The sequence below is a fragment of the Lampetra planeri genome, chromosome 41, assembly GCF_965212315.1.
Source record: "Lampetra planeri chromosome 41, kcLamPlan1.2.h2, whole genome shotgun sequence".
Classification (NCBI taxonomy): domain Eukaryota; kingdom Metazoa; phylum Chordata; class Hyperoartia; order Petromyzontiformes; family Petromyzontidae; genus Lampetra; species Lampetra planeri.
The window spans coordinates 2,465,311-2,490,974 of record NC_136147.1 but is presented as its reverse complement, the minus strand read 5'-3'; the positions used below and the strand labels follow the sequence as shown (position 1 = coordinate 2,490,974).

Sequence of the window (25,664 nt, the reverse complement as noted above, 5' to 3'; positions counted from 1 at the left end):
GGGTAAAGTGAGCGAGTCGGTGTGTTTATTGGGTTCACTGTTCAGTCATCGGTGGTGAGACGATAGTTGCTAGCGGGCAGGGCGGTCGTGCGGAGGTAACGCTTGTGCCTCACAGCAAGAAGTACCTGGGTTGGATTCCCTATTCGGGTGCCTCTGTGTAGTTTGTATGTTCTCCCGCTGCGTTCTGCGTGGGTTTCCTCCGGGTTCTCCAATTTCTACCTGTGGATACAAACTAAAAAAGCTCGCACAATGCAACTGGCAGTGGCCAAAACATCCCAAGGCTGAAACGTTCCCCGCACACTACCCAGTTGAGTTTACACAGCAGCAGCAGCAGCAGCATCGCCCCCTCCCGCTACGAAAACTTGGCAGGATCCTTCTGGAAACAGTCGCGAGACTCGGCTGCCTCTCACGCCGATCCACAGGCCACCCCCCCCCACCCCCACAGCTCCCCCCCCCCCCCCACCACTGCCCCCCGCTGCCCCCACTGCCCCCACTGCCCCCACTGCCCCCGCCACCAACGATGCTGCTGCCGACGACGCCGCCGGTCGTCCTATTCTTTGGCCGGAGTTGAAATTGTTTTTCTTTTTTAATCCGTCGAAATAAATTTTTTTTAAATTGAAGATTATACATTTTTTTTATTGTTGGCCCCGCGTGGCTTGTGGGTACGTAAATGTTTTGCTTGGCTCTCCGCTTGCGCCGTTCGTGATTAAACGGTCGGGATTCACCGATTGTCGTCTCGTTGCCGGTCTTTGAAGTGATGCGGCCCGGGTGGTGGCGCGCTCGCCGAGACCAGTGGCGGCCACCCTGGTTAATACTGTGGTGTGACGTCATCATCGTCGCACGCAGCATCATCGCACACAGGATCATCGCACACAGCATCATCACACGTAATGTCGAATACACGTGGCGTGTATTGACCACGGCATTTGTTAAAGACCAGTCGTCCATGCGTGCCGGCATCCTGGTCCAAGGTTGGTAAGTTCCTCAACTCGCAGGCTCTATTAACTATTTTTTATTTTACCAGGCAAGGCCCACAGACCTGCATAGCTCTTTTTCAGAAGTGACCTGGCTATCACAAATGATAGCCCAACGAAGTGGCTTATCGCGTGGACATTGATAGGAGCCAAATACTTTAAACGCACATTGATTCTACACGTGGAGGGAAAAACCGGAGGACCCGGAGAAAAATCCACGTGACCACGGGGAGAATGTGCAAACTCCAAATATCCAGGCAGGCGTCAGGGTTGGGTTTAAACTCGCGACCTCTTGCACACCAGGCGAGGTCGTTGACGTCTCCTAGCCACCGCGGCGCCCCTGCTCCCGTGCGAAACGCGGCACCTTCGCGATCGCCCCCCTTTTGCGCCGCGAAAACGGCGCTGATGCCAAACGTGGCGCGAGATTCGATTCGATTTGCAGAGTCCATCTGACGTTTTCTTCGGTTTGCTCCGTCATCCAGGGGGTTGTTGGGAGATTCGCTGCCGGGAAGGGAGCACGGCGCTTCAAACACGAGCGGTGACGGCGAGAAGCGCGGCCCTCGCGCTTCGAGCTCATCGGCAAACAACAAACGCAGCGGTAGTTAACGCGAACGAAAAACGAACCTCGATCTCGTGAGAGATACATTGCGGACACTCCTCGCTCTCCCGTATATACACACGGTACATACGCACGTACGCGCAATTATGGCGTTTGTTTCTGGCGTTTATCATTTGATACAAACGCCATACTTCTCCGTGGCATGTGGACCGTTGGGTGAGCGGGTTGAGGAAGTAGACGGGTGAGTGGGCGGGTGAGTAGGCGGGTGAGTAGGCAGGTGAGTAGACTGGTGAGTAGACGGGTGAGCAGGTGGGTGAGCGGGCGGTCACATGTACTTTCGCACAAAGCGCAGGCGGAGGTAGGCGATGGTGAGCAGGATGAGGATCATGCCGCCCAGCGCCACGTGGTTCTTCCAGAGGCTCCACGAGTCCGTCGTGATGCCCAGGCGGCACAGTTGCTCCGCCCCCGTGCACCTACGTGGGGTCACCACAGGGTCACCGCGGGGGTCACCGCGGGGGTCACCGCGGGGGTCACCACGGGGGTCACCACGGGGGTCACAGCGCACCGCCGTCACCACCGTCAACCGCCGTCGTCATGAACCACATCACGACAGCTACCACTGCTGCTTCCACCACCACCCCCACCACCACTACCAATGCCATCAACACCAACATTGCCAATGCCTCCTGCCCTACCACCACCACCCATATGGCTCTCAAAGCCCACCGCAAACACCATCACCACGACTGCTACCACCACTCCTACTGCCATCAATGTCAACGACACCACAATCGCCAACGCCGCCGCCCCTATCGCGACCACCGCTCATCCCCCAGTGGGCCCCGACCTTGTCAGATGGTCACCGTGCGGGTCGTGGGGATTGTTTGACCATACTTCACCAGGCTGGTCAGTGCGGCTTTTTTTTGGAGGTGGGGAGCACAGATGTAGAGTACAACGACGGAGTTTGTCGCACCGCGCTCTGCAGGGTAACTAAAGGGCACGCTCATGAGAGTTGGGCTCTCGGTGGATTAGCGCGGTTGGCTACGTACGGCGCGAAAGAAGTTCGACTAACATTGAAGCCGTCGATGACTCTGCCGATTGATCGGTGGCCAATCGTGTCGCGTGAACGTCGTCGCGATAAAATGCCTCGCATCTGTTCCCGACGCGTGCCGCTGGACGGGAGGTGATGGGCGGGGCTTGCTAGGGAATGGCGAGGGCTCGTCTGTCTCTCGTCGTCTCGGCTGCTGCCGTCACCGTCATGCTCTCTCCGCTGCTGGGGTACTTACACGGGGCCGAGCGCGACGCTGGAGTTTGGTGGGCACTGCTCGGGCTCCGTGGCGTTCTCTCCGCCCCGGCACAGGAACTCGAGTCCCGTGAACTCGTTAATGAGGAGGCCCTGACGATGAGAAGGGAGGGGGGGGGGTTACGACGGCTGTCGTGGGCAGCTGACCTCGCGATGATCGTGGCGCCGCCGTGACATTGCCGATCGCATCGCGTCGAGGACAGCGGTGAAGGTCGCGCTTCTTTTGCGTGAACGGACCAGCGCGGTCTCACAAGGGCGGCCTGGGTCGGCCAAAAATTACAGAGACAAATTCGAACAAAGTCCAGCAATAGATCGCAGCACACTCGAGCACACACTGGGCTGGAAGGAGGAATCCGATGAGCTACGAAGCTCTTGTTCGCAGGTGTCCCGTGTGGTCGGGTCGGCAAAGTTACAGCGGCGAACACTTACGCGGACGGCCCATGTTTCTCAGTCCGCCCTACACGTCTGTTGTTCCGTAACGAAGATCGACACAACGCCGGTGCCGCTCACCGCATCTCGGTGTGAATCCATTGCTGCCACCCAAAGAGTGGATGTCAAATTCCCCGACTGTTCGGGTCAAACCGCTGACAGCTGGCGACCCTATCCCGCACGGCCGCTGTTTAATGGTCCGTGGGACTGTTGCAGATGTGAGGATTTGGAATACGGGGACTCCTCTACCTACGAAGGTTCGACTTACGAACCTTCAGAGATACAAATAATCCTGTCCGTATGTCCAAGTTGCCTGTTCGGGCAGAAAGTCGTAAGTTCAACCGTTGCGCAATATATGGCAGTGGTGGCATCTACATCTCCAAAACACGAAGAACCAGTGGCATTTACATCTACAGAACATGAAGAACCAGGGGCATCTATATCTGCAGAACATGAAGAACCAGTGGCATCTACATCTGCAGAACACGAAGAACCAGTGGCATCTACATCTGCAGAACATGAAGAATCAGTGGCATCTACATCTGCAGAACACGAAGAACCAGTGGCATCTACATCTGCAGAACGTGAAGAACCAGTGGCATCTACATCTGCAGAACGTGAAGAACCAGTGGCATCTACATCTGCAGAACGTGAAGAACCAGTGGCATCTACATCTACAGAACGTGAAGAACCAGTGGCATCTACATCTGCAGAACGTGAAGAACCAGTGGCATCTACATCTGCAGAACGTGAAGAACCAGTGGCATCTACATCTGCAGAACACGAAGAACCAGTGGCATCTACATCTGCAGAACGTGAAGAACCAGTGGCATCTACATCTGCAGAACGTGAAGAATCAGTGGCATCTACATCTGCAGAACACGTAGAACCAGTGGCATCTACATCTGTAGAACATGAACCAGTGGCATCTACATCGATAGGAGATTATCAACTTTTAAAGCCATTGCCTGTGTTTCGTGTACACGCTGTACAACGCGTTTGGAGTCAACAGGAGCACAGTTGTTCCATCAAGCGCGCTTGACGGAACACGGAGAGCAGTTCAGTCGTCAGCTCCTGAGGTCCGCGAGCGCGACCGATCGCCGGTGCCACCGCCTGATGCCGCACTCACCGTGAATCCGTAGCCAGGGATGCTCAGATACTGCAGCCAGCTCAGCCACGACATGACGCTGGGCAGGTTCACCAGGAACCCGGAGAAAAGCTGTGGGGATGCACGGAGCGTGAACGTGCGATGTCAGGCGTTCGACCTTGAGCCAGTGGCCCAAAACGTTTCCCATTCGTTACCCACCCTGGGTGACAAATGCTAACAATTATTTTCTTGACAAATCTTGTGTGCAGGTGAGTGAGTGAGTGATCGAGCAGGTCAGTGATCAAGTGAGTGATCGAACGGGTGAGTGATCAAGTATGCGGGTGAATGAGGGAGTGATTGAGTGGGTGAGTGAGCGAGTATGTGGGTGAGTGAGCCAGTATGCGGGTGAGTGAGTGATCGAGCAGGTGAGTGATTGAGTGGGCAGGTGGGTGCTTGAATTATCGAGTGTGCAGGTGAGTGAGTGAGTGAGTAAGTGATTGAGCGGGTGGGTGAGCGAGCGACCAGCGGGGCGTACAATCATGAAGATGAAGCAGACGGTGATGAAGACGTTGGCAACGGCGACAACGCTGGTGCCAGCGCTCACAGCGAGAGCCAGGCTCACGGCGCCGTATGCGGTCATCACCACCGTGAGCATGTAGATGAAGAACTTGTCCACTCGCGCCTGGAACCCTGGCGCACGAGACACAAGCGTGACACGCGCGTGACTCACTCGTGACGCGCACGTGACACGCGCAGTCATCAACTTGTTCCTCCTGGAACCCCGGGACGCGGAACACGCGACACGGTCATATGTGACGCGCACACGTAACCCGGTCAAGCACGTGGCATGTGCGTCACCTGGTCACAGAAGACTGGATCGCACATATTCATACATGACACACATATGGGGCCGTCCATAAATGACGTCACGCGCTTTTGGACGATTTTTGACCCCCCCACTCCCATCGTCACACGGCGTCACAAAAAGTCAAACCCACCCTCAAATATGACGTCACAAAGCTCTGCCCCCCCCCCAAATAAAACACGCTTCAAATCGCTTTAAACTATTGCTATTGTAGTGCGTATTTACTGTGGCGCTGCACTCTGATGTTGTAGGAGAAAAGATGTATTAAAAAGTCTATTTAATTAACTAGAACGTGTTGTCTATATTTATTTAAAGTTGCGCATTTTGATGTGACGTCACATTTCTCAACCCGCCCCCCCCCCCCCCATTGTCACAAATGTCTGACCCCCCCCCCCCCCCCATAGGTGCGTGACGTAATTTATGGACGGCCCCTATCTACAAGACCGTTTTTTTTGCCGGTATCAAAATTCCGGAAAAATAATCGGCCACATAATTGCCGGAAAGCCCATTCTTTTTTTTCATCACGACACACACACGTAACCGGGTGGAGAAGCGAATGACTTGGTTGAACGAGCGAGTGAACGAGCGAAGGAGCGAGGGAGCCCTACCGATCATCCAGAAGGTGACGCAGGAGAAGATGATGCCGGGGATCGTGCGCATGGGGATGAGGTCGGAGAGAATCTTGGAGAAGAAGTACGCGGACACGTGGTAGTACCCGCTCACGTACTCGTGGCTGCGCACAGGGCGTCGTCGTCGTCGTCATCGTCGGCGGAATTCTCATCAGCATCATCACCAGCATCATCAGCATCAGCATCATCACCAGCATCATTAGCATCGACATCATCAGCATCATAATCAGCATCATCAGCAGCATCATAGACATCAGCATCATCGGCATCAGCAGCATCATCAGCATCGCCATCATCAACATTATAATGAGCATCATCATCAGACTCATCAACAATATCAGTGTGAGTGCCACCACCATACCGCACTCACCACCATACCGCGCTCACCACCATTCCCCCCCTCCCCCCACCCTCGTGTGTCTGTGTGCCCCCGACTCACATGAAGATCTTGTGCTCTCGGACGAACAGCTCGATGGCCGAGAGACTCCCGAACATCTGGTTCGTGATCATGAAGAACAGCGAGCCCATCCTGAGAGACACGGGGTGGCGAGGAAGGCACTTGAGACACGGCAGTATGGGGCATTGAGATACGTTGCATTGAGAGATGGGGGAATTGAGACATGGGGGGGGGGGGGGCATTGGGACAGGTGGGACATTTAGACGAGAGGGCAAGGCTGGCGTTGCCACTTCAGGGCATGGAGACTCGGGGGGCATTGGGACAGGTCACGAATTGTCTCGGCCCACCATCGCCCTGTGGGTTATCAACCAACGGCGTACGCTCGTCCGATGGGCAGTTTTGACCGCCGGGCCCGCTGGACGGCCCTCACCGGTTCTGGATGCCCGAGTTGTCCAGCTTCGCGTCGAAGAAGAGCGCTCCCACCACGAGTCCCAGCACCAACGTCACCACGACCTACGGCGTCGACAGCGAAACGGCGGCAGTGAGCGGGGGGGGCAGGCAGAGACCCCCCCGGGGATTTGATGTCTCACTCGACGTGCTCCGCAACGCTGCCGGGATGCCTTGGAGCGAGGATTTATGGACGTACGGCACTGCCCGCTCGAGTTACAAGGCACGCCTATCCATGATAATCCTAACCCGTTATTATTGTCGCATAATTGTGTTTTTTTTTTGGGGGGGGGGGGGTGGGAGGGTTATTAGGTCACGTGGCGGGCGAGCGTCGAGCGCGCCACGTTACCGCCACAGCCCGCGCCGGTGAGTTGGAGAACAGTTCGCGAGGAACGGAGTTGAGCGATTAGTTCAACGGCGTTTGGCTTGACGTCAAGCATCATTGGGACAAGATCGAGGAAGTCGGAAACATAGGAATTAAATTTTATGTACTCGATATTCCTACATATGCAGGTTACCAACACCACGCGCACCACCCCCCACGCACCACCACTCCCCACCACACCCCACGCCCCACCACACCCCACGCACCACCACACCCCACCACACCCCACGCACCACCACACCCCACCACACCCCACGCCCAACCACTCCCCACCACACCCCACGCACCACCACACCCCACGCACCACCACACCACACCCCACGCACCACCACACCACACCCCACGCCCAACCACTCCCCACCACACCCCACGCACCACCACACCACACCACACCCCACGCACCACCACACCACACGCACCACCACTCCCCACCACACCCCACGCACCACCACTCCCCACCACACCCCACGCCCCACCACACTCCACGCACCACCACTCCCCACCACACCCCACGCACCACCACTCCCCACCACACCCCACGCCCCACCACACCCCACGCACCACCACACCCCACCACACCCCACGCACCACCACACCACACCCCACGCACCACCACACCCCACCACTCCCCATCACACCACACCCCACGCACCACGCCCCACGCACCACGCCCCACCACATCCCACACCCCACGCCCCATGCACCAGCCCAGTCTCCCAAGGAAGGACAAGAGGCGAGCCAACACCATTCTCCGGAGCGGCGTTCGGCACCATTGCGGCTGAGGCTGGGCACTGAGTAAGGGTGCCCTCTCCCGATGCCCCCCCCCCCCCCGATGCCCCCCCCCCCCCCAATGCACCCCCCCCCCCGATGCCCCCCGCCCCCGATGCCCCCCGCCCCCGATGCCCCCCGCCCCCGATGCCCCCCGCCCCCGATGCCCCCCCCAAACCAGTGATGTGCCGTGAGGTCAATGGCTGGGGAGGTACTAGCGAGTGTCAGAGCCAGATTCACACACTGAGGGGGCGTGGCCTCACTGAGGGGGGCGTGGCCTCACTGAGGGGGGCGTGTTAGACACGTCCGCCTCATTGAAGCAGATCTGATAGCTGCCTCCCCTAGTGCTTTTTCAATGCAGTTTCATGACGAGACCAGCAGGACTAAATATCTTTATACATATACGTGAAATAAGTTACCTGGAGTATGGAAGGCGAGGACATGAAAGGAAGGGGTCTACAAACATGACATTGGTGACATACTGAGATAGTAACAGGCACGTGCTTATTGCCCGCGCTCCATCCAGTTACTGAGGGGTTGCGCAATCAAAGGGGAGGCTGAGCTCGTCGCTGCCTCACCTCTCGTCTCTTCCTGTATTTGCAGCGGAGCTCCGAGAATTTGGCGATTTTGTCTATAAAAATTATTGGCATCGTACAGAAATTACATTTACAACACAGATCAGTGGAAAAATCTTAATATTAATTTTATTTGACGATTCTTTTTTTTTTACTTTTCGTAACAGCTATTTTCATTGGAGTATAACAGGTGAGGCTCTGCCTCCCCTGCCTCCCCTGACCGCACGTCCCTGCTCCAAGCCCCCTACCCGACGTCACCTGCGCCAGCGAAGCCTGCGGGTTTCCGATGAGGTTCTTCACGTTGCGCTTGTTGAGCCACGCGAACTGGTGCAGGAACGAGGTGGCGCACTTGTCCCTCGCCATCGCGCGACCCACCCTCCCCTTCCTCTTCTTTCCATCGCCGCCGTCTCCGCCGTGCGACTCCGAGCCCCGGAGCTCGATGGCGCGCAGGGCGGACTCCGCGTCCCGGCAGAAGAACGACGCCGCGTAGCTCTCGGCGAGGTGCTTGCACACGGAGCCGGCGCCCGCCGCCGCGTCTGCTGGGTGAGCGGTTACAGCGATGTCGCTCGACCTTTCTTTGTTTTATTTGATCAGGTAAGGATGATGTGGGCGATGTGGGTGACGCGTCGATGTGATGATGTGGGCGATGTGTTGATGTGACGATGGGGGCGACGTGGGTGATGTGTTGATGTGACAATGTGGGTGATGTGGGTGACATGGCTGATGTGGGCGATGTGTTGATGTGACGATGTGGACGATGTGGGCGATGTGTTGATGTGACGATGTTGGTGATGTGGGCTACGTGGGCGATGTGGGCGATGTGACCAACCGGTCTCGACGGCCGTGTCTGCAGTTGCCATCACCGCCGTGGAGTCTCCGTTGAGAACGTCCAGGAAGAAGTCGGCCGGGTTGTTGAACGGCTCACACTCGTAGCCTGACTCACATCATCATCGTCGTCATTATCGTCATCATGATAATTATCACCATCAATATTCTCATCATCATCAAAGGCATCAACATCTTGATCATCATTATTATCATCATCACTCATCATTGTCATGTTATTGTTGACATTATTACGGTCATCATCACAGCCATTACAAAGGCAATGGTCATCAACCCTCCATTTGGAGATGTCTACAATAATTGTGGCCCACCCAACCAACCACCCACTCGCCTACCCAACCAATCGCCCACCCAACCGCCCACCCACCGATGGACTTGAAGTAAATGATGGCCTTCGACGAGGGGCCGTGGTACACCGTGTGGCCGCTCACGAGCAGCGTGAGGCTGTCAAACAGGCGGAAGATGGAGTAGCGCGGCTGGTGGATGGAGAAGATGATGGTGCGGCCGCGGCGGGAGAGCCTGCAGGCCAGAGTCGAGTCACGGCGAGCGAGAGACCGCAACTCGCAGGGCGGGCGAGCGGACAAGAGGACAACACCCGGACTCCCAAACTTCGCCCAACAACACCCGGAGTCCACATGTGTACACCCGGGCTCTCCCCGACAACACCCAGACTCCACATGTGGACACCCGGACTCTCCTCCGACAACACCGAGTGTTCTGCCCCACGGCAGATATGGGGGTATGTTTACACAGGAACTTTCTGATATGACGGTTTTGAGTTTGGTCACGTGACCAGGAAATTACGAGTTAAGGGTCTTTAAGTCACGAGGCCAGGCAGGGGTGTCAGCCATTTTCCATAGAGTACAAAATGGAGGCACAATTCACGTCTCAGTGAAGACGGGTGCATCTGTTCATTGCGGGACTTAAGAAGCATTGTCTGCAGTTTGTTTATGTTCTTATAATACTGAGAATGCTGTTATAATGTTAGGATTGCCGTTATAATGCTGTAAATGCCTTTATAATGCTGTTAAATTGTTAGGATGAATATGGGGCCTAGTTAAGAACGAAGCCTGCCACTTGCATTATTGTGAATGTTATATTCTTTGGGTCTTTCCGTAAAGTCACGTAGATAGGTTAATGCGTTCTTGAGAGCAAGGATGAAGAAATATCTCATCCACAGTTCAGTGTTATATGCAGCACTGTGCATTTATGCTGCAGTATGGTAATTACACAAAGTGACCTTATTTAACACAGTTGCTTATTCTCTTGTTGTATAGCTATTCAGTGCTAATGTAGGTGCCTTGTCCATCCAGGACCTATTGTTGAGATTCATGTTATCGAAGACAATGTGATGATGCTGCAGTGTTCATTCATTGTATTGATATTGCAAGTATTAACAGATTCTGTTTTTTGTGCTGTGTTTTTCTATAAGTTTTACCTCGTTTCATTCATTAAATACGTTGGAGTCGGATGTTCACCCTGGCTCTGAAGGTTTATTGAATGCGAGGTTAACTACTCAGATAGTGGTGCAACGCAGCGCACAGCGAGGCCGAGACACCTGGACTCGACGTGGGACACACCCGGACCCGACAACAGCCATCCTCGCGGAAGCAACCCGCGGCGTGGGATGGAGTCTCACCGGCGCAGCAGCAGCAGCACGGCGCTGGCGGTGCTGGAGTCGAGTCCCGTAGTCGGCTCGTCCAGGAAGAGCACCGAGGGATCCGTGATGAGCTCCATGCCGATGTTCGTTCGCTTGCGCTCCCCGCCCGACACGCCCCGTACCAGCTCCGTGCCCACCTGACGACCGGTGGGGGGCGCGGGGAGGGTGGACAACATGTGGTGACAGCAGCGGGTGACGCACACGGGTGACGTCGCGCCATCCCGCGCAACGTCGCAAAGTCATGGGTGACAACGTGGGCGACAACGTGACAGCTGGCTGAGACCGGCCGGTAACGTGCGTGTGTGATGCACGGCTGACGCGTGTGGTGACACGTGGGTGACACGTGGGTGGGACGTGGGTGGGACCCCGGGTGGCACGTGGGTGACACATCGGTGAGACCGTTGATGACACAAGGTTGACACTGGGAGTGGAAACGTGGGTTGACGAGTTGGATGACACCGCACCCATCGCGAGCATCGTCTCGACGGTGCGGTAGACATTGCGTTTGGCACCTCGGGCAACACGTGGTGGACATTGTGGCGGATTCCCGTGGGTGACACAGACCTTGGAGTCGGCCACCTTGGTGAGTCCCAACTCCGAGATGATTCTCTCCACGCGCTGCTCCTTCTCCGTGTGGCTCACAGATGTCGGGAGTCGCAGCGCGGCCGAGAACTGGAAATTCTCTCTCACGGTCAGGCTCCCCATAACCACATCGTCCTGCGGCACCGGGCAGCAGCAGCAGCAGGAGTGGCATTCAGAAGTAGGGGCAGCAGTAGCAGTGGTTTGTTTATGCGGTTTTGTGTTTATGTGTAAAGATGTGTGTGTATGTAATTATGTATGTATGTTGAACTTCTTTTGCACCGTATGTAGCCCAACCGTGCTAATCGGAGGTGTGGGGTGTGGGTAGGTGTGGGAAGCGGTAGTGTAGCGGTTAGCGCGTCGCGAATTGGCATGTTCTGTTTACGTGACAAACCTTACTAATTGACCGTGTCGGTTGGTGGCGGGCTTAACAATACATTTATATTCATGCGATCTAACCCAAAAAAACTCTATTATGGATATACACTTATATCTATGTACACGTGGCTCTGCAACAATCATGGGTACTCTTTGGCTCTTGGTCTGTTACTGGTTGGCCACCCCATGATGTAGGGGGTCTCCCTCACCTGCACCACATATCCCGATATGAACTTGAAGTCCTGTGGCAGAGGGTCCCCGTTGAGCAGCACCTCGCCCGTGAGCCCCGATGGGTCTTTCCGATCGGCCAGCACATCGAGCAGCCTGAGCACGCAGAGAGCAGCGAGGCCATCAAGCGTAATGACCGAAAAATTACCCCAAGCCATACGCAGCCGAACGGCCATTTAAAAATAAACAAACGGTCTCCGATTGGAAGCAAGAGGCCTCCACGGTGATTGGTCAGGAGGTAGACTTTTAAAGGGATCGCAGAATAAGGGGTTGAAAGGGAATACGGAAAGGATCTGCTAAAGGGAACGGACGGGGATTGGCTCAAGAAGATTCGAGAAAGAGGTTCCGAGAGAGATATAAGGGGAGAGCACGAGGAGTGGGGACGCTCGGAGGAAGATACAAGCGGGAAGACAAGAACGAAGCCTCGGGTCCCTTATTGTGTAGATTCTTTAGTAGGGTTCTTTAAATAAGAGTGGCCCTTCATATTACTTTGTCGTCGGAGTGGTTACACAGGCGGAAGCTACGGCGGCATCTATCGTGGCAGGGGCGACATCGGCAGCATCTCCTGCAGCAGCAGTAGCGGGGAGCAGTGGCATCAGCAATCGCACCTCCTATTAGCGCGGTTGGCTACGGTGTAATAGATGCTTAAAGTACATACATCTATAGAATCAAACTAAAAAACTCAACTATGCATTATTTACCGGGTAAGGTCCACTGAGCTATATAGATATTTTTCACAAGCGACCTGGCTATGGCAAATGATGGCTCAACGAAGTGGTTCATCATGTGGAAATGTATCACAGCCAAATAATTTAAATGCGTGTTTCTAAATGTGGAGGGGAAAACCGGAGGATTCGGAGAAAAATCCACGCGACCACGAGGAGAGAGACATGCAAACTCCAAATAAACAGGCGTCAAGGTCGGGATGCAACCCACGACCTCCTCCATACCAGGCGAGGGAGTTAACATCTCACCATCGCGGCGCTCATCAGCAATGTGGATGACAGCATCCACAGCAGCAGAGGGTTGGCATGCAAAATCCATTGTGATTCTGTACTATGCTCCATCTATGCACCCCACCTTCACAACCCCGCAGTGACCAGCGTGGGCACGATGGGTGAAGTTTGGCATAACTTCCATTATCCTGGCGGTGTGGCGAGGCCCTCACCCAGCATTGTACTGACAAAATCTTGCTCCCAGGGTCGACATTACTGCAGGATCTTATTAAGCTTAATCACCTGGACACCCATGAAGGTGCCTTTTTGTATTAATTCTATTCTTGCGCATTGCAATTTGTCCAGGAGCTTAATGCATTCAAGGGAGCACAGACTACAGTTGTTCAGTTATATAGTCCATAGTTTGGGTCATGTGGCCACGACCAGCCTCCTGTGGCGATGGCTTTAATTTTCTACTTACGAAGGAGATGTGCGCAAAGTAACGGAGCGTTCGCAGTTTCACTCACGAAGATTTTCCACTGCCGGTCGGTCCCAAGATGGCATTCATTCCTGGCCTCATGAGGCCACTGTTGGGAAACGCACGCAGACACACAGACAAACAGAACCTTTATTTAGACCAGGTGAGAGCTCGTGGAGACCAAGGGATAACTTGGTCATGTAAGCAGTGTACTGTGTAAATGTTAAACACATACAGTGCTATCACTGGGCAACTCCATTACCTTAACTTTACAGTTTTGGATTATCCACGATTTTGAATCATCCGTGGCCGTTCTCGTCAATAGGGCGGATCATCGAGCCTTCATTTAACTCGTGTGGCCAGAAGGGCACCTTTGGATAACATAGTCTGCCGAGTGCCCTGGGCTGGGCCGGTTCAGGCAAGAGGGGAGGGTGCGTGTCGGGCCTCCAGCCTTTGACTGTGTTAATTATTAAAGATCTGGGTGCTCATTGACTAAAATGCCTCTGTATTATTTTTTTCTGTTCACCGTTTCGTGGAAGTCGAGACGGTCTGACTTAAGCACACTTCGGCGAAGGTTAAATCTACAAATTGTCACGAAATAAAAATATGCATGGTAGCAATTGGGGCCGGTTTCAGGTTCTTGTAGGCCCGGGCACTTCTATCTCGTAGGCATTGCTGTGAACCCACACGGTTTAACCCTGTATGCTTGTGCAGGAAAATAAAGTTTTCATGTCCATATTGTGTACAGCCATTTCAATACGGGAAAAATAAAAAAAAATGTGTCTGTGTTTCTTTCTTGTGGTGGAACTTTGTAGGATGAACGTGGAGATTTATAAGGGCACGGGGTGACCAATAAGTTCTGAATTGGTATGTAATAAGGTAGACACTGATACTGTAAGGGGTTGAAGGTATGTAGTGGTGTATAGAGTCGTGTATAGTGTAGTGTATAGCAACATAGCTGTACGACGGACGGACGGACACAATAATCCCCTGTGGGCTGGTGTAACCAGGAGGTTCCTACCAGTATAACATATGCTACAGGCCCCACATGAGCTTAATCCGGCACTGGGAGTTGGAGCTCACAAGCCAGGCCGATTGGCTTTGTCCACCGCTCTATATGTATGTACGGGACACGGTATATCCGATCGCGTTACTTCGAGGCCACGAAGTGAAAGGGGAAGACCATCACAGGAGAGGTCAAACAAGGAGGGACCCAGGCAACATGGAACGTTGGTTCAACGTTTGCATGTTGACTGGGGAAGCGGGTCGACGGGGAAGATTCACCCTTTCCATAGGTCGGGGCTGCCCTCTAGAGACGAGGCATTGTAACTATCGGACAGTGTTAGGCGGTAGGCAGATTATTTTTAAATGATTGGTCATGTTGAGAGAACAGGAAAATGATGTCAGAATGTGGCAAGTGATGCAAGTGGAAGGAAAGAGATCAAGAAGAGGATGGGAGAAGAAGAGATTGGGGGGGGGGGGGGTGGTGCGATCGGACACGGTGGCCCGAGGAGCGGAAAGAGAGATGGCGCAGGACGGGGCAGCGTGGAGACAGGGCAGCGTGGAGACAGGGAGAGCGTGGAGACAGGGCAGCGTGGAGACAGGGCAGCGTGGAGACAGGGAGAGCGTGGAGACAGGGCAGCGTGGAGACAGGGCAGCGTAGAGACAGGGCAGCGTGGAGACAGGGAGAGCGTGGAGACAGGGAGAGCGTGGGGCCAGGGCAGAGGGAAGACGGGGCAGCGTGGGGACAGGGCAGCGTGGAGACGGGGCAGCGTGGAGACGGGGCGGCGTGGGGACGGGGGGGCGTGGAGACAGGGCAGCGTGGTGACAGGGCAGCGTGGAGACAGGGCAGCGTTGAGACAGGGCAACGTGGGGACAGGGCAGCGTGGTGACAGGGCAGCGTGGAGACAGGGAGAGCGTGGAGACAGGGCAGCGTGGAGAGAGGGCAGCGTGGAGACAGGGAGAGCGTGGAGACAGGGCAGTGTGGAGACAGGGAGAGCGTGGGGACAGGGCAGCGTGAAGACAGGGCAGCGTGGAGATGGTTGGCAAGTACAGCCGAACACCTGCATGAGTGGGACAGACGCGTGGCAGAAGAGGCGATAATTTTTAAATTCTGTTGCCGCATACTGATTTTCCCAGGCCATTCGTGTTGATATTCTTGGCTCTTTCGGTAAAGTTACGTAGATAGGTTCAAAGAAAAATAACAGAAAACTACGACGTCTTCCTGAAGACGGCCGCTTGTGTTGCGATAGAAACGTCGTAGTTTTTTTTTGTTATTTTTGATTATTTTCTTTGAACCTATCTACGTGACTTTACCGAAAGACCCAAGAATATGAATTCCTGCAGTCACGAAAGCTTTAAGCCAGGGGTCCTCAAACTACGGCCCGCGGGCCACATGCGGCCCACCGAGGGCATTTATCCGGCCCATGGTCACTAATTGGGCTGCGCTTGTGAGCACTAATTGGGCTGCGCTGGTGAGCACTAATTGGGCTGCGCTGGTGAGCAATAATTAGGCTGCGCTGGTGAGCACTCATTGGGCTGCGCTTGTGAGCACTAATTGGGCTGCGCTGGTGAGCACTAATTGGGCTGCGCTTGTGAGCACTAATTGGGCTGCGCTGGTGAGCACTAATTGGGCTGCGCTGGTGAGCACTAATTGGGCTGCGCTGGTGAGCACTAATTGGGCTGCGCTGGTGAGCACTCATTGGGCTGCGCTTGTGAGCAATAATTGGGCTGCGCTGGTGAGCACTAATTGTGCTGCGCTTGTGAGCACTAATTGGGCTGCGCTGGTGAGCACTAATTGGGCTGCGCTGGTGAGCACTCATTGGGCTGCGGTGGTGGGCACTGATTGGGCTGCCGTGGCGAGCACTGATTTGGCTGCGCTGGTGAGCAATAATTGAGCTGCGGCGGTGGGCACTCATTGGGCTGCGCTGGTGAATGGTTCAATGGGCCAATTGACTGGACTTGCCCCCCAGGCCTAAGGCTGCCAGCCCTCCCCTGGCTGCGCTTGACTGGCTCTCCCTCCCTCAGCTCCCTCACTTGCCCCTCGGCTCCACTCCCAGTGATATTCCTGTGTGCTGAGTAAATGATAGAGGGGTAATAACAGAGTGATCTCTGATCTCTGGAGGAGCTGCCTGCTGTTTTCCCGTGCTGATCAGTGACAGACAGCCGAGGAGTAGGAAACCCAATTTAAATGACAGTAAGTGCAATTATATTCTGATTGCTATTCAATTATATGAGGTTATATGTTGTATGTTGTGTAAGCCCCGGTTCATACTGTTGCGATCTCTGAGCAGTGCGAGTTCAGCCATATGCTTGTATGGCTGAACTTGCATTAGATTCGGAAGAAAAAAGGCACATGTGCCTTCTTTTTTCCTGCAGTGGAATCGGATCGCATGGGTCTTCTCCCCCATGCGATCAGATTCCTATGCGAGTTCGCAGATCGCACTGCGATCTGTGAACAAAACTGCAGGTGTAATTAACTTTTTAATGGCACCCGCACCAGTGTGAGCCTGGGGTAAAAGCGGAGTTCCCCCAATCAGACTGCATTGATGGGCAGTGCAGTCTGTATGTCTCTGTGTGGGCAAAGTTATTGCTGGTATATTGTTTTTGTAGCGCTGTATATATATTGGTATTTTACTAATAGCAATTTTGACTCCCTAGGAAACAATGATGTCAAGAAAGAGAAAAATTGACTCGGAGTGTAGGATATTCAAAAAACAGTGGAATTATGATTACTTTTTCATGCAATACAAGGAAAGAGCTGTGTGTCTGATATGCCAGAATATAGTGTCTGTGTTCAAAGAATACAATTTACGTCGACACTATGAAACTCAACATAAAGATAAATATGATTGTTTGGTCGGAGAAGTGAGAAAATATAAAATATTAAAACTGAAAAATACATTAACAACTCAGCAAAATACTTTTGTGAAGCAGAAGCAGCTAAATATTTCATCACTGCGAGCAAGTTTTCAAGTTGCCAAGCTAATAGCGTGCACTGGCAGACCTCTTCTTAGGTTTTTTCGGTAAAGTCACGTAGAAAGTAAAATAAAATAAAAACAAAAATCACGACGTTTCGGAGGCAACACAAGTCTCCGTCATCAGGTGGGACCGTCACAGCCAGATTAGCTGTACAGCTAGCTGTACAGCTAATCTGGCTAGCTGTACAATTTCCATCAGCATATGCAGATTAGCTGTACAGCTAGCTGTACAGCTAATCTGGCTAGCTGTACAGCTAATCTGGCTGTGACGGTCCCACCTGATGACGGAGACTTGTGTTGCCTCCGAAACGTCGTGATTTTTGTTTTTTATTTTATTTTACTTTCTACGTGACTTTACCGAAAAAACCTAAGAAGATGATTCCTTGCAGTCACGAAAGCTTCAAATCTAGAATCACTGGCAGACCATTCGTTGAGGGAGAATTTGTTAAAGAATGCCTTCTTTCTGTTGCCAAAGAGATGTGTCCAGAGAAGGCCGATTTATTTAGTACAGTGAGTCTTTCAGGACCTACAATTACACGGAGGATTGAAGAAATGGGAGACAATTTCCATCAGCATTTGCAAAACTCCACAAATAAACGTTCCTATTTTTCCTTGGCACTCGACGAAAGCAATGATGTTCGTGATTCTGCACAACTTCTAATTTTTATTCGTGGGACGAATGACTATTTCGAAGTCACAGAAGAGCTTGCTGCACTGCAAAGCATCAAAGGAACAACTACAGGAGAGGATATCTATGAAAAGGTTTGCCAAACTGTGAATGGTTTGGAGCTGAACTGGGCTAAACTAGCCAGTGTGACAACTGATGGTGCTCCTAGCATGGTGGGGTCTAAGAAAGGAGTAATTGCTCGCATTAACCAAGAGATGGACAAACATAACCATTCTCATCCAATAGCCATACACTGCCTCATCCACCAACAAGCGCTGTGTAGTAAATCACTGAAGTGGGACTCTGTTAACTTCATTAGAGCTCATGCACTAAACCACAGACAATTTCAGGAATTTCTGTCTGAGCTAAATGTTGACTATGAAGATGTTCTGTACCACACAGAAGTCCGTTGGCTGAGTCGAGGAAGAGTTTTGACACGTTTCTATGACTTACTAACACAGATTACAGCTTTTCTGTTTTCAAAAAACAAAGAAGTACCAGAGCTCAATGATGCAGAATGGAAATGGCACCTTGCCTTTCTGACAGATGTAACAGATCTACTCAACAGTTTCAATGTGCAACTTCAAGGAAAGGAGAAGCTCATCTGTGATATGCAATCACATGTCAAAGCATTTGAAGTAAAATTAGGCCTCCTCATCAAACAAGTGAAGGAGGAAAACTTCTGCCATCTCCCCACAACTCAAAATCTGTTAGCAGAAAAACCATTGGTTGCATTCCCAAACAAAACATGTGTGGATTCACTGGAAAAATTGCAAAAGGAGTTCCAATTTAGATTTAAAGAGCTTCATCTTCATGAACAGGACATACAGCTTTTCCGTAACCCATTTTCTATTGACATTGAAAATGTGGATACAATTTACCAAATGGAACTGGCTGAACTGCAGAATTGTGACTCTCTGAAAGACGCATTCAAGTCAAGCAGCCTTCATAATTTCTATGCATTTCTCCCCTCTGAGACATATCCTCATCTCAGGAACCATGCACTGAAAATGGCAACCATCTTTGGCAGCGCTTATGTCTGTGAACAAACTTTTTCCAGAATGAAACATTTGAAATCTCCAACCAGATCTAGACTAACGGATGCACACTTGCATCACTTGTTACGACTAGCAGTGACAAATATGGAACCGGACATTGACCATCTCATTAGCCAAAAGCAGGCCCATAGTTCCCATTAAAATACTGGCAAGTTTGTTGATTTAACTTTACTGTTCTTCATTTTAAATATTGTATTTGTTCCCGTTTTGTTTCTTCACTTCAAAATAAGATATATGCAGTGTGCATAGGAATTTGTTCATAGTTTTTTTAAACTATAGTCCAGCCCTCCAACGGTCTGAGGGACAGTGAACTGGCCCCCTGTTTAAAAAGTTTGAGGACCCCTGCTTTAAGCCATTCGTATTGCTTTAGAACATTTTAGTTAAACATGTATTTTAGCTTTTTTTATATATATAAATACAAACCAGCAGCCTCCCCCTAAATCGGAAGGGGTTCAAGGTTGTTTTGTTTAACAAGGTGATAACTCAAGAAGCAAGGATGGTCTGACCTGGGTCACCAATATCAAAAAAGCAATTACATAAAAAAAAACTGGTACAACAATAACATAAAAACTGGCACAACAACAATGACGCAATTAGAAATCCGAGCAGGGTGGGGAAAAAAAACCATCGGATAGAAATCGGAGCAGAGGCGACCGCGTTGCAGAAGAAGCCAGGATGGCAGGAATACTGCCCCGTTCGCTGACATCCATCCGGGCGTGCCCCAACACAACCCCGGGCAGCCTTAGCCCGCCTCACCTCACGTTCACCAGGATGTCCTTGCGTTGGGACGAGCGATGCCAGGGAGGGCCACTCGACAGGGTAACGCCGTAGCCGATGTCGTGGAAGCTGAGCACGGAGCCCTGCATCTCCTGGCTCGAGTCTGACCCCTTCATCTCTACATCCATCCTGGAAGCTCCAAGGGCTCCTGGGGGCGTCAAGGAGCATGGGGGAGGTCATTCCGGGGTAGCGGGGTCAATAATGGGATGAGATCGTGGGGCCGCGGGCAAGTGGCCGCCTTACCGAGACGCAGATGTGCTGCATGTGGTGTGTGTGTGCAGGTGTTTTGTAGTTCATGCAACATGTGGTGCAGGTGTTTGCATTCGCACACAGGTACCTGTGCACAGGTGTGTTACGCGTGTTGTGTTTGCACGCAGGTGTTTGTATACAAACATGTCACAGGTGTATTTTAACACGTAGGCTTTTGCGACCAATATTATTCATAATATAGGTTTTTTTGGGTCAGATAGCGTTATTTGTAAATGTGTCGTAACCCTCCACCACCCGACACGGCCAAACAGTAAAAAATGTGTCACGTTTTTCAAAGGACAAAATAATTCACTTCTTAAGCCTACCGGTGTGTTGAAGAGAGAATCAACAGCATTTTTAAATTTGAGTACGACGTTTCGTTAATAATTACAATCAGCTTCATCGGGCAAGAATGGTGAAGCTCTCCTGTTGCTTCCGGTCTTAAATAGATTTAAATAGATTTAAATAAATATATTTGAAAAACGTGACACATTTTTTACTGTTTGGCCGTGTCGGGTGGTGGTGGAGGGTTACGACACATTTATAAATAACGCGATCTGACCCAAAAAACCTATATTATGAATGTCACAGGTGTGTTCACAGGTGTGTTGGAGGAGTTGTGTGCGTACAGGTGTGTTGCAGTGTTTATGAACAGGTGTGTTACAGCTTTTGTGTTTATAGACAGGCGTTGCATGTCTATACGACCGAGACGTGTTGCAATATTCTTCTTCAGCCACTCATATACGTGGATCTCTATGGCATCATCATCATCGTCACCATGCAGGGTTTTGGTAGTACATGTTGTTTGTCGTTTATTGTGAAAATTCCGTCACAGTTCCTATGATCACTGTTTCATTGCTTTATTTTGGTGATTTCGAAAAGTTTACTGGTTTGGCCACGTTTGTTTGTTGTAGTACGGAGTAAGACTGATGGCCTTAATCTAAGTTGTCTTGTGGTTGTTGTTGTTGTTTGACTTGCATCCCACTGGGATTTTTGCACACAGCGTTGGTGTACGGTGTTTTTTCTGCAATGTTTTGCTGTCTTTTCTTGGATTTTCTGTTTGCACTTAGTCACTTTAAGATGTTTTCTTGTTCATATGTTTGTTTTTTGTTTGTTGCGGTTGCACCCGATTCAAGAGCCGAATGGCTCACAGGGCTATACCTAATACATGAACTTGAACTTGATCACCCGCAACATGCCCCAGATCTTCTGAGGTCTCGTAAGCTCAGCGGTGTTTGAGCCTGGGCAGTGGATCGTGCTTGGATGGGTGACCAGCACGCACGCCAGGCTGTCAAAGGCGGCCGTGCAGCGATGCAAAGTTCCACACAACAAAGGGCAGTGTAGCCAACATCTGTTGTACTATACTTTCTATGCTCATACGTATACGCTGCTAAGGGAAGCGTAGTAGCAAAGGGCAGTGTAGCCGACATCTGTTGTACTATACTATCTATGCTCCTACGTATACGCTGCAAAGGGCAGTGTAGTGGCAAAGGGCAGTGTATCCAACATCTGTTGTACTATACTATCTATGCTCATACGTATACGCTGCAAAGGGACGTGTAGTAGCAAAGGGCAGTGTAGCCAACATCTGTTGTACTATACTATCTATGCTCATACGTATACGCTACAAAGGGCAGTGTCGTAACAAAGGGCAGTGTAGCCAACATCTGTTGTACTATACTTTCTATGCACCTACGTATACGCTGCTAAGGGAAGTGTAGTAGCAAAGGGCAGTGTAGCCAACATCTGTTGTACTATACTAGCTATGCTCCTACGTATACGCTGCTAAGGGAAGCGTAGTAGCAAAGGGCAGTGTAGCCAACATCTGTTGTACTATACTATCTATGCTCCTACGTATACGCTGCAAAGGGCAGTGTCGTAACAAAGGGCAGTGTAGCCAACATCGGTTGTACTATACTAGCTATGCTCCTACGTATACGCTGCTAAGGGAAGCGTAGTAGCAAAGGGCAGTGTAGCCAACATCTGTTGTACTATACTATCTATGCTCCTACGTATACGCTGCTAAGGGAAGTGTAGTAGCAAAGGGCAGTGTAGCCAACATCTGTTGTACTATACTAGCTATGCTCCTACGTATACGCTACAAAGGGCAGTGTAGTAGCAAAGGGCAGTGTAGCCAACATCTGTTGTACTATACTAGCTATGCTCCTACGTATACGCTACAAAGGGCAGTGTAGTAGCAAAGGGCAGTGTAGCCAACATCTGTTGTACTATACTAGCTATGCTCCTACGTATACGCTACAAAGGGCAGTGTAGTAGCAAAGGGCAGTGTAGCCATCATCTGTTGTACTATACTATCTATGCTCCTACGTTTACGCTACAAAGGGCAGTGTAGTAGCAAAGGGCAGTGTAGCCGACATCTGTTGTACTATACTATCTATGCTCCTACGTATACGCTGCAAAGGGCAGTGTAGTAGCAAAGGGCAGTGTAGGCAACATCTGTTGTACTATACTAGCTATGCTCCTACGTATACGCTGCAAAGGGCAGTGTAGTAGCAAAGGGCAGTGTAGGCAACATCTGTTGTACTATACTAGCTATGCTCCTACGTATACGCTACAAAGGGCAGTGTAGTAGCAAAGGGCAGTGTAGCCAACATCTGTTGTACTATACTAGCTATGCTCCTACGTATACGCTGCAAAGGGCAGTGTAGTAGCAAAGGGCAGTGTAGGCAACATCTGTTGTACTATACTAGCTATGCTCCTACGTATACGCTACAAAGGGCAGTGTAGTAGCAAAGGGCAGTGTAGGCAACATCTGTTGTACTATACTATCTATGCTCCTACGTATACGCTGCAAAGGGCAGTGTAGTAGCAAAGGGCAGTGTAGGCAACATCTGTTGTACTATACTAGCTATGCTCCTACGTATACGCTGCAAAGGGCAGTGTAGTAGCAAAGGGCAGTGTAGGCAACATCTGTTGTACTATACTAGCTATGCTCCTACGTATACGCTACAAAGGGCAGTGTAGTAGCAAAGGGCAGTGTAGCCAACATCTGTTGTACTATACTAGCTATGCTCCTACGTATACGCTGCAAAGGGCAGTGTAGTAGCAAAGGGCAGTGTAGGCAACATCTGTTGTACTATACTAGCTATGCTCCTACGTATACGCTACAAAGGGCAGTGTAGTAGCAAAGGGCAGTGTAGGCAACATCTGTTGTACTATACTATCTATGCTCCTACGTATACGCTGCAAAGGGCAGTGTAGTAGCAAAGGGCAGTGTAGGCAACATCTGTTGTACTATACTATCTATGCTCCTACGTATACGCTGCAAAGGGCAGTGTAGTAGCAAAGGGCAGTGTAGGCAACATCTGTTGTACTATACTAGCTATGCTCCTACGTATACGCTACAAAGGGCAGTGTAGTAGCAAAGGGCAGTGTAGGCAACATCTGTTGTACTATACTATCTATGCTCCTACGTATACGCTGCAAAGGGCAGTGTAGTAGCAAAGGGCAGTGTAGCCAACATCTGTTGTACTATACTAGCTATGCTCCTACGTATACGCTACAAAGGGCAGTGTAGTAGCAAAGGGCAGTGTAGCCGACATCGGTTGTACTATACTTTCTATGCTCCTACGTATACACTGCACATGTTCACCACAGTGGAGAGTGTGGTGAAGTGTGATCAAACAACCCCCGCGCGATGTGAGGAGGCTCTCATCTCGCAGTGGATGTTGCAAAACTGCTATGCGCATCTTTATTTGAGCACGTTAAAGATGTTGTCAACATTAGCCGCATAAAAACGCAAAAAATTCGCATCCTGCCGAATTCTGTATCACACGGGGTGTCATCGGGGTTCATTCAACAACATCCAACAGAAAAACAACAACAACATACGACTCGCCACTAGACAGACGAGGCCAGGGAGCAGACGTGGGGCAGCACGCGACACGGAACTCCCGTGATAAGGAGCACAACACACCTTGGAAGTTGAGATGAAGCTTTGTCCTCGATCTTCTCTCGCTCCGGACTCACGGGTCGCCAGGGTTTATATATGGCGAGGGGACTGGACAGTGGGATTATTGGTGGGACAAAGTCCCTTCTTCACGTCACGCACGCGTGCACGCACGGTAACTTAACATTGGCTTTTACAGGTACGTTTGCGCAACAAAAACTTTTCTTTCGCCAATGCATTGCAGCCCAGTAAATAGACTTTGAATCTGATTGCGATGGGTGTGTACGTATGGATATGGAACGTATTTAGCACCGTAGGTAGCCAACAGTGCTTATCGAAGGTGTGTGTGTGTGTGTCATGTGTATTTTCTCCAGGGTAGTAAAACTGATTTCATCCCACTGGAACACATTTCAGCGGGTAAGGAATTGACCAAACATTTCAAAACAGGAACCCCATGTAAAATTTCTCCGAATCGATTAGAGAAATATGGGGCATATGGATAAATGGTGAAAGTATTAACCATCTCAAATTCACACAACCCTGAGTCACATTCCACTCCACACACACTCCTGATTCAGCCGACACCACAACCAATCCAGTCATTTCAGTAACAAACAACCAGTAACCCCGTCACCCAATCACCCGACCACCCAGGAGGTCAACAATCACCCAGTCACCCCGCGGTCACCCAGTCACAATAACACGGCAATAAAACATGTTAGAGTCATTAAGTCGCGACATAAAACGCGACACCACCCTTCACAAAAAAGATGCCAATGCTAAGTCTTGAGACACCGCGGTGCCCCTTAAAGGTTATGGCCCTTCCTTGGAGGCCTTCAATCATTTAGGCACGGTTCTGGGTGTGGGGGGGGAGCCAGGTTAGACCTCGGTTATGCAAGGCACTGTTTGCTGGAATAGTGACTCAGCATAAGTGCTGGAGGACCAATCGTGTCAAGGGCATGGAAGCGGGTTCACCTCCCTTTAGGGTCGTAAGCGTGTCACCCCTTGTATGTGTGTTGAACTTCTTTCGCACCGTGCGTAGCCAAGCGTGCTAATCGGAAGTGCTAAGAGCACCACATCGGCCGCTTTACATTTCCACTTGATAAGCCACTTCGTTGAGCTATCAGTTATGGCCAGCTCGCTTCTAAAAAAGAGCTGCATAGCTCAGTGGGCCTGACCTGGGAAAATAAAAAGTTAAATATTAAAATACAGTGTTCATTGCATCTGCGGTGATAGCTTTGGTTCGTGTGCCGGCTATCGTAATGGCATTGTGGCAGGATTGGAACTACTTAAGACTTTGATCTAAATGCGAGTTCTGTGTTTTGGTTTAGACTTGTCAGGCAGGATATGGATAAATTCAGCAATCAGCTGAGATGGTGATAACGGGCAAGCTGTAACCGGGTGCTGCATTTACCCTGAGCACGTGGGAACTGCATTGCGGGCCGAAAGGAGATAAGGCGCAGCACTGCAACCGCTTGCTCACGCCCCTGCTGGCAGAAGG

The 25,664-nt window shown here is 51.2% G+C and overlaps 1 protein-coding gene across 2 annotated transcripts; it reads right to left on the bottom strand.

Moving 5' to 3' along the window:
* Positions 1-494: 494 nt before the first annotated feature.
* On the bottom strand, positions 495-24,308 carry LOC144732068 (broad substrate specificity ATP-binding cassette transporter ABCG2-like). 2 transcript variants are annotated; one of them, XM_078613306.1, is made up of 16 exons: positions 24,191-24,308; positions 19,984-20,152; positions 13,572-13,631; positions 12,091-12,205; positions 11,489-11,641; positions 10,904-11,061; positions 9,632-9,783; positions 9,248-9,352; positions 8,677-8,957; positions 6,674-6,756; positions 6,286-6,375; positions 5,826-5,950; positions 4,888-5,042; positions 4,395-4,484; positions 2,820-2,929; positions 495-2,006 (listed from the first exon to the last, which is right to left on the bottom strand). In XM_078613306.1, the coding sequence occupies exons 2-16, from the start codon at positions 20,130-20,132 to the stop codon at positions 1,859-1,861; spliced, it is 1,974 nt and encodes a 657-aa protein (XP_078469432.1). In that variant the 5' UTR covers positions 20,133-20,152; positions 24,191-24,308; the 3' UTR covers positions 495-1,858. The 2 variants fall into 2 exon arrangements, with proteins under 2 accessions (XP_078469432.1, XP_078469434.1); XM_078613308.1 differs by having other exon boundaries at positions 8,677-8,954.
* Positions 24,309-25,664: the final 1,356 nt, after the last annotated feature.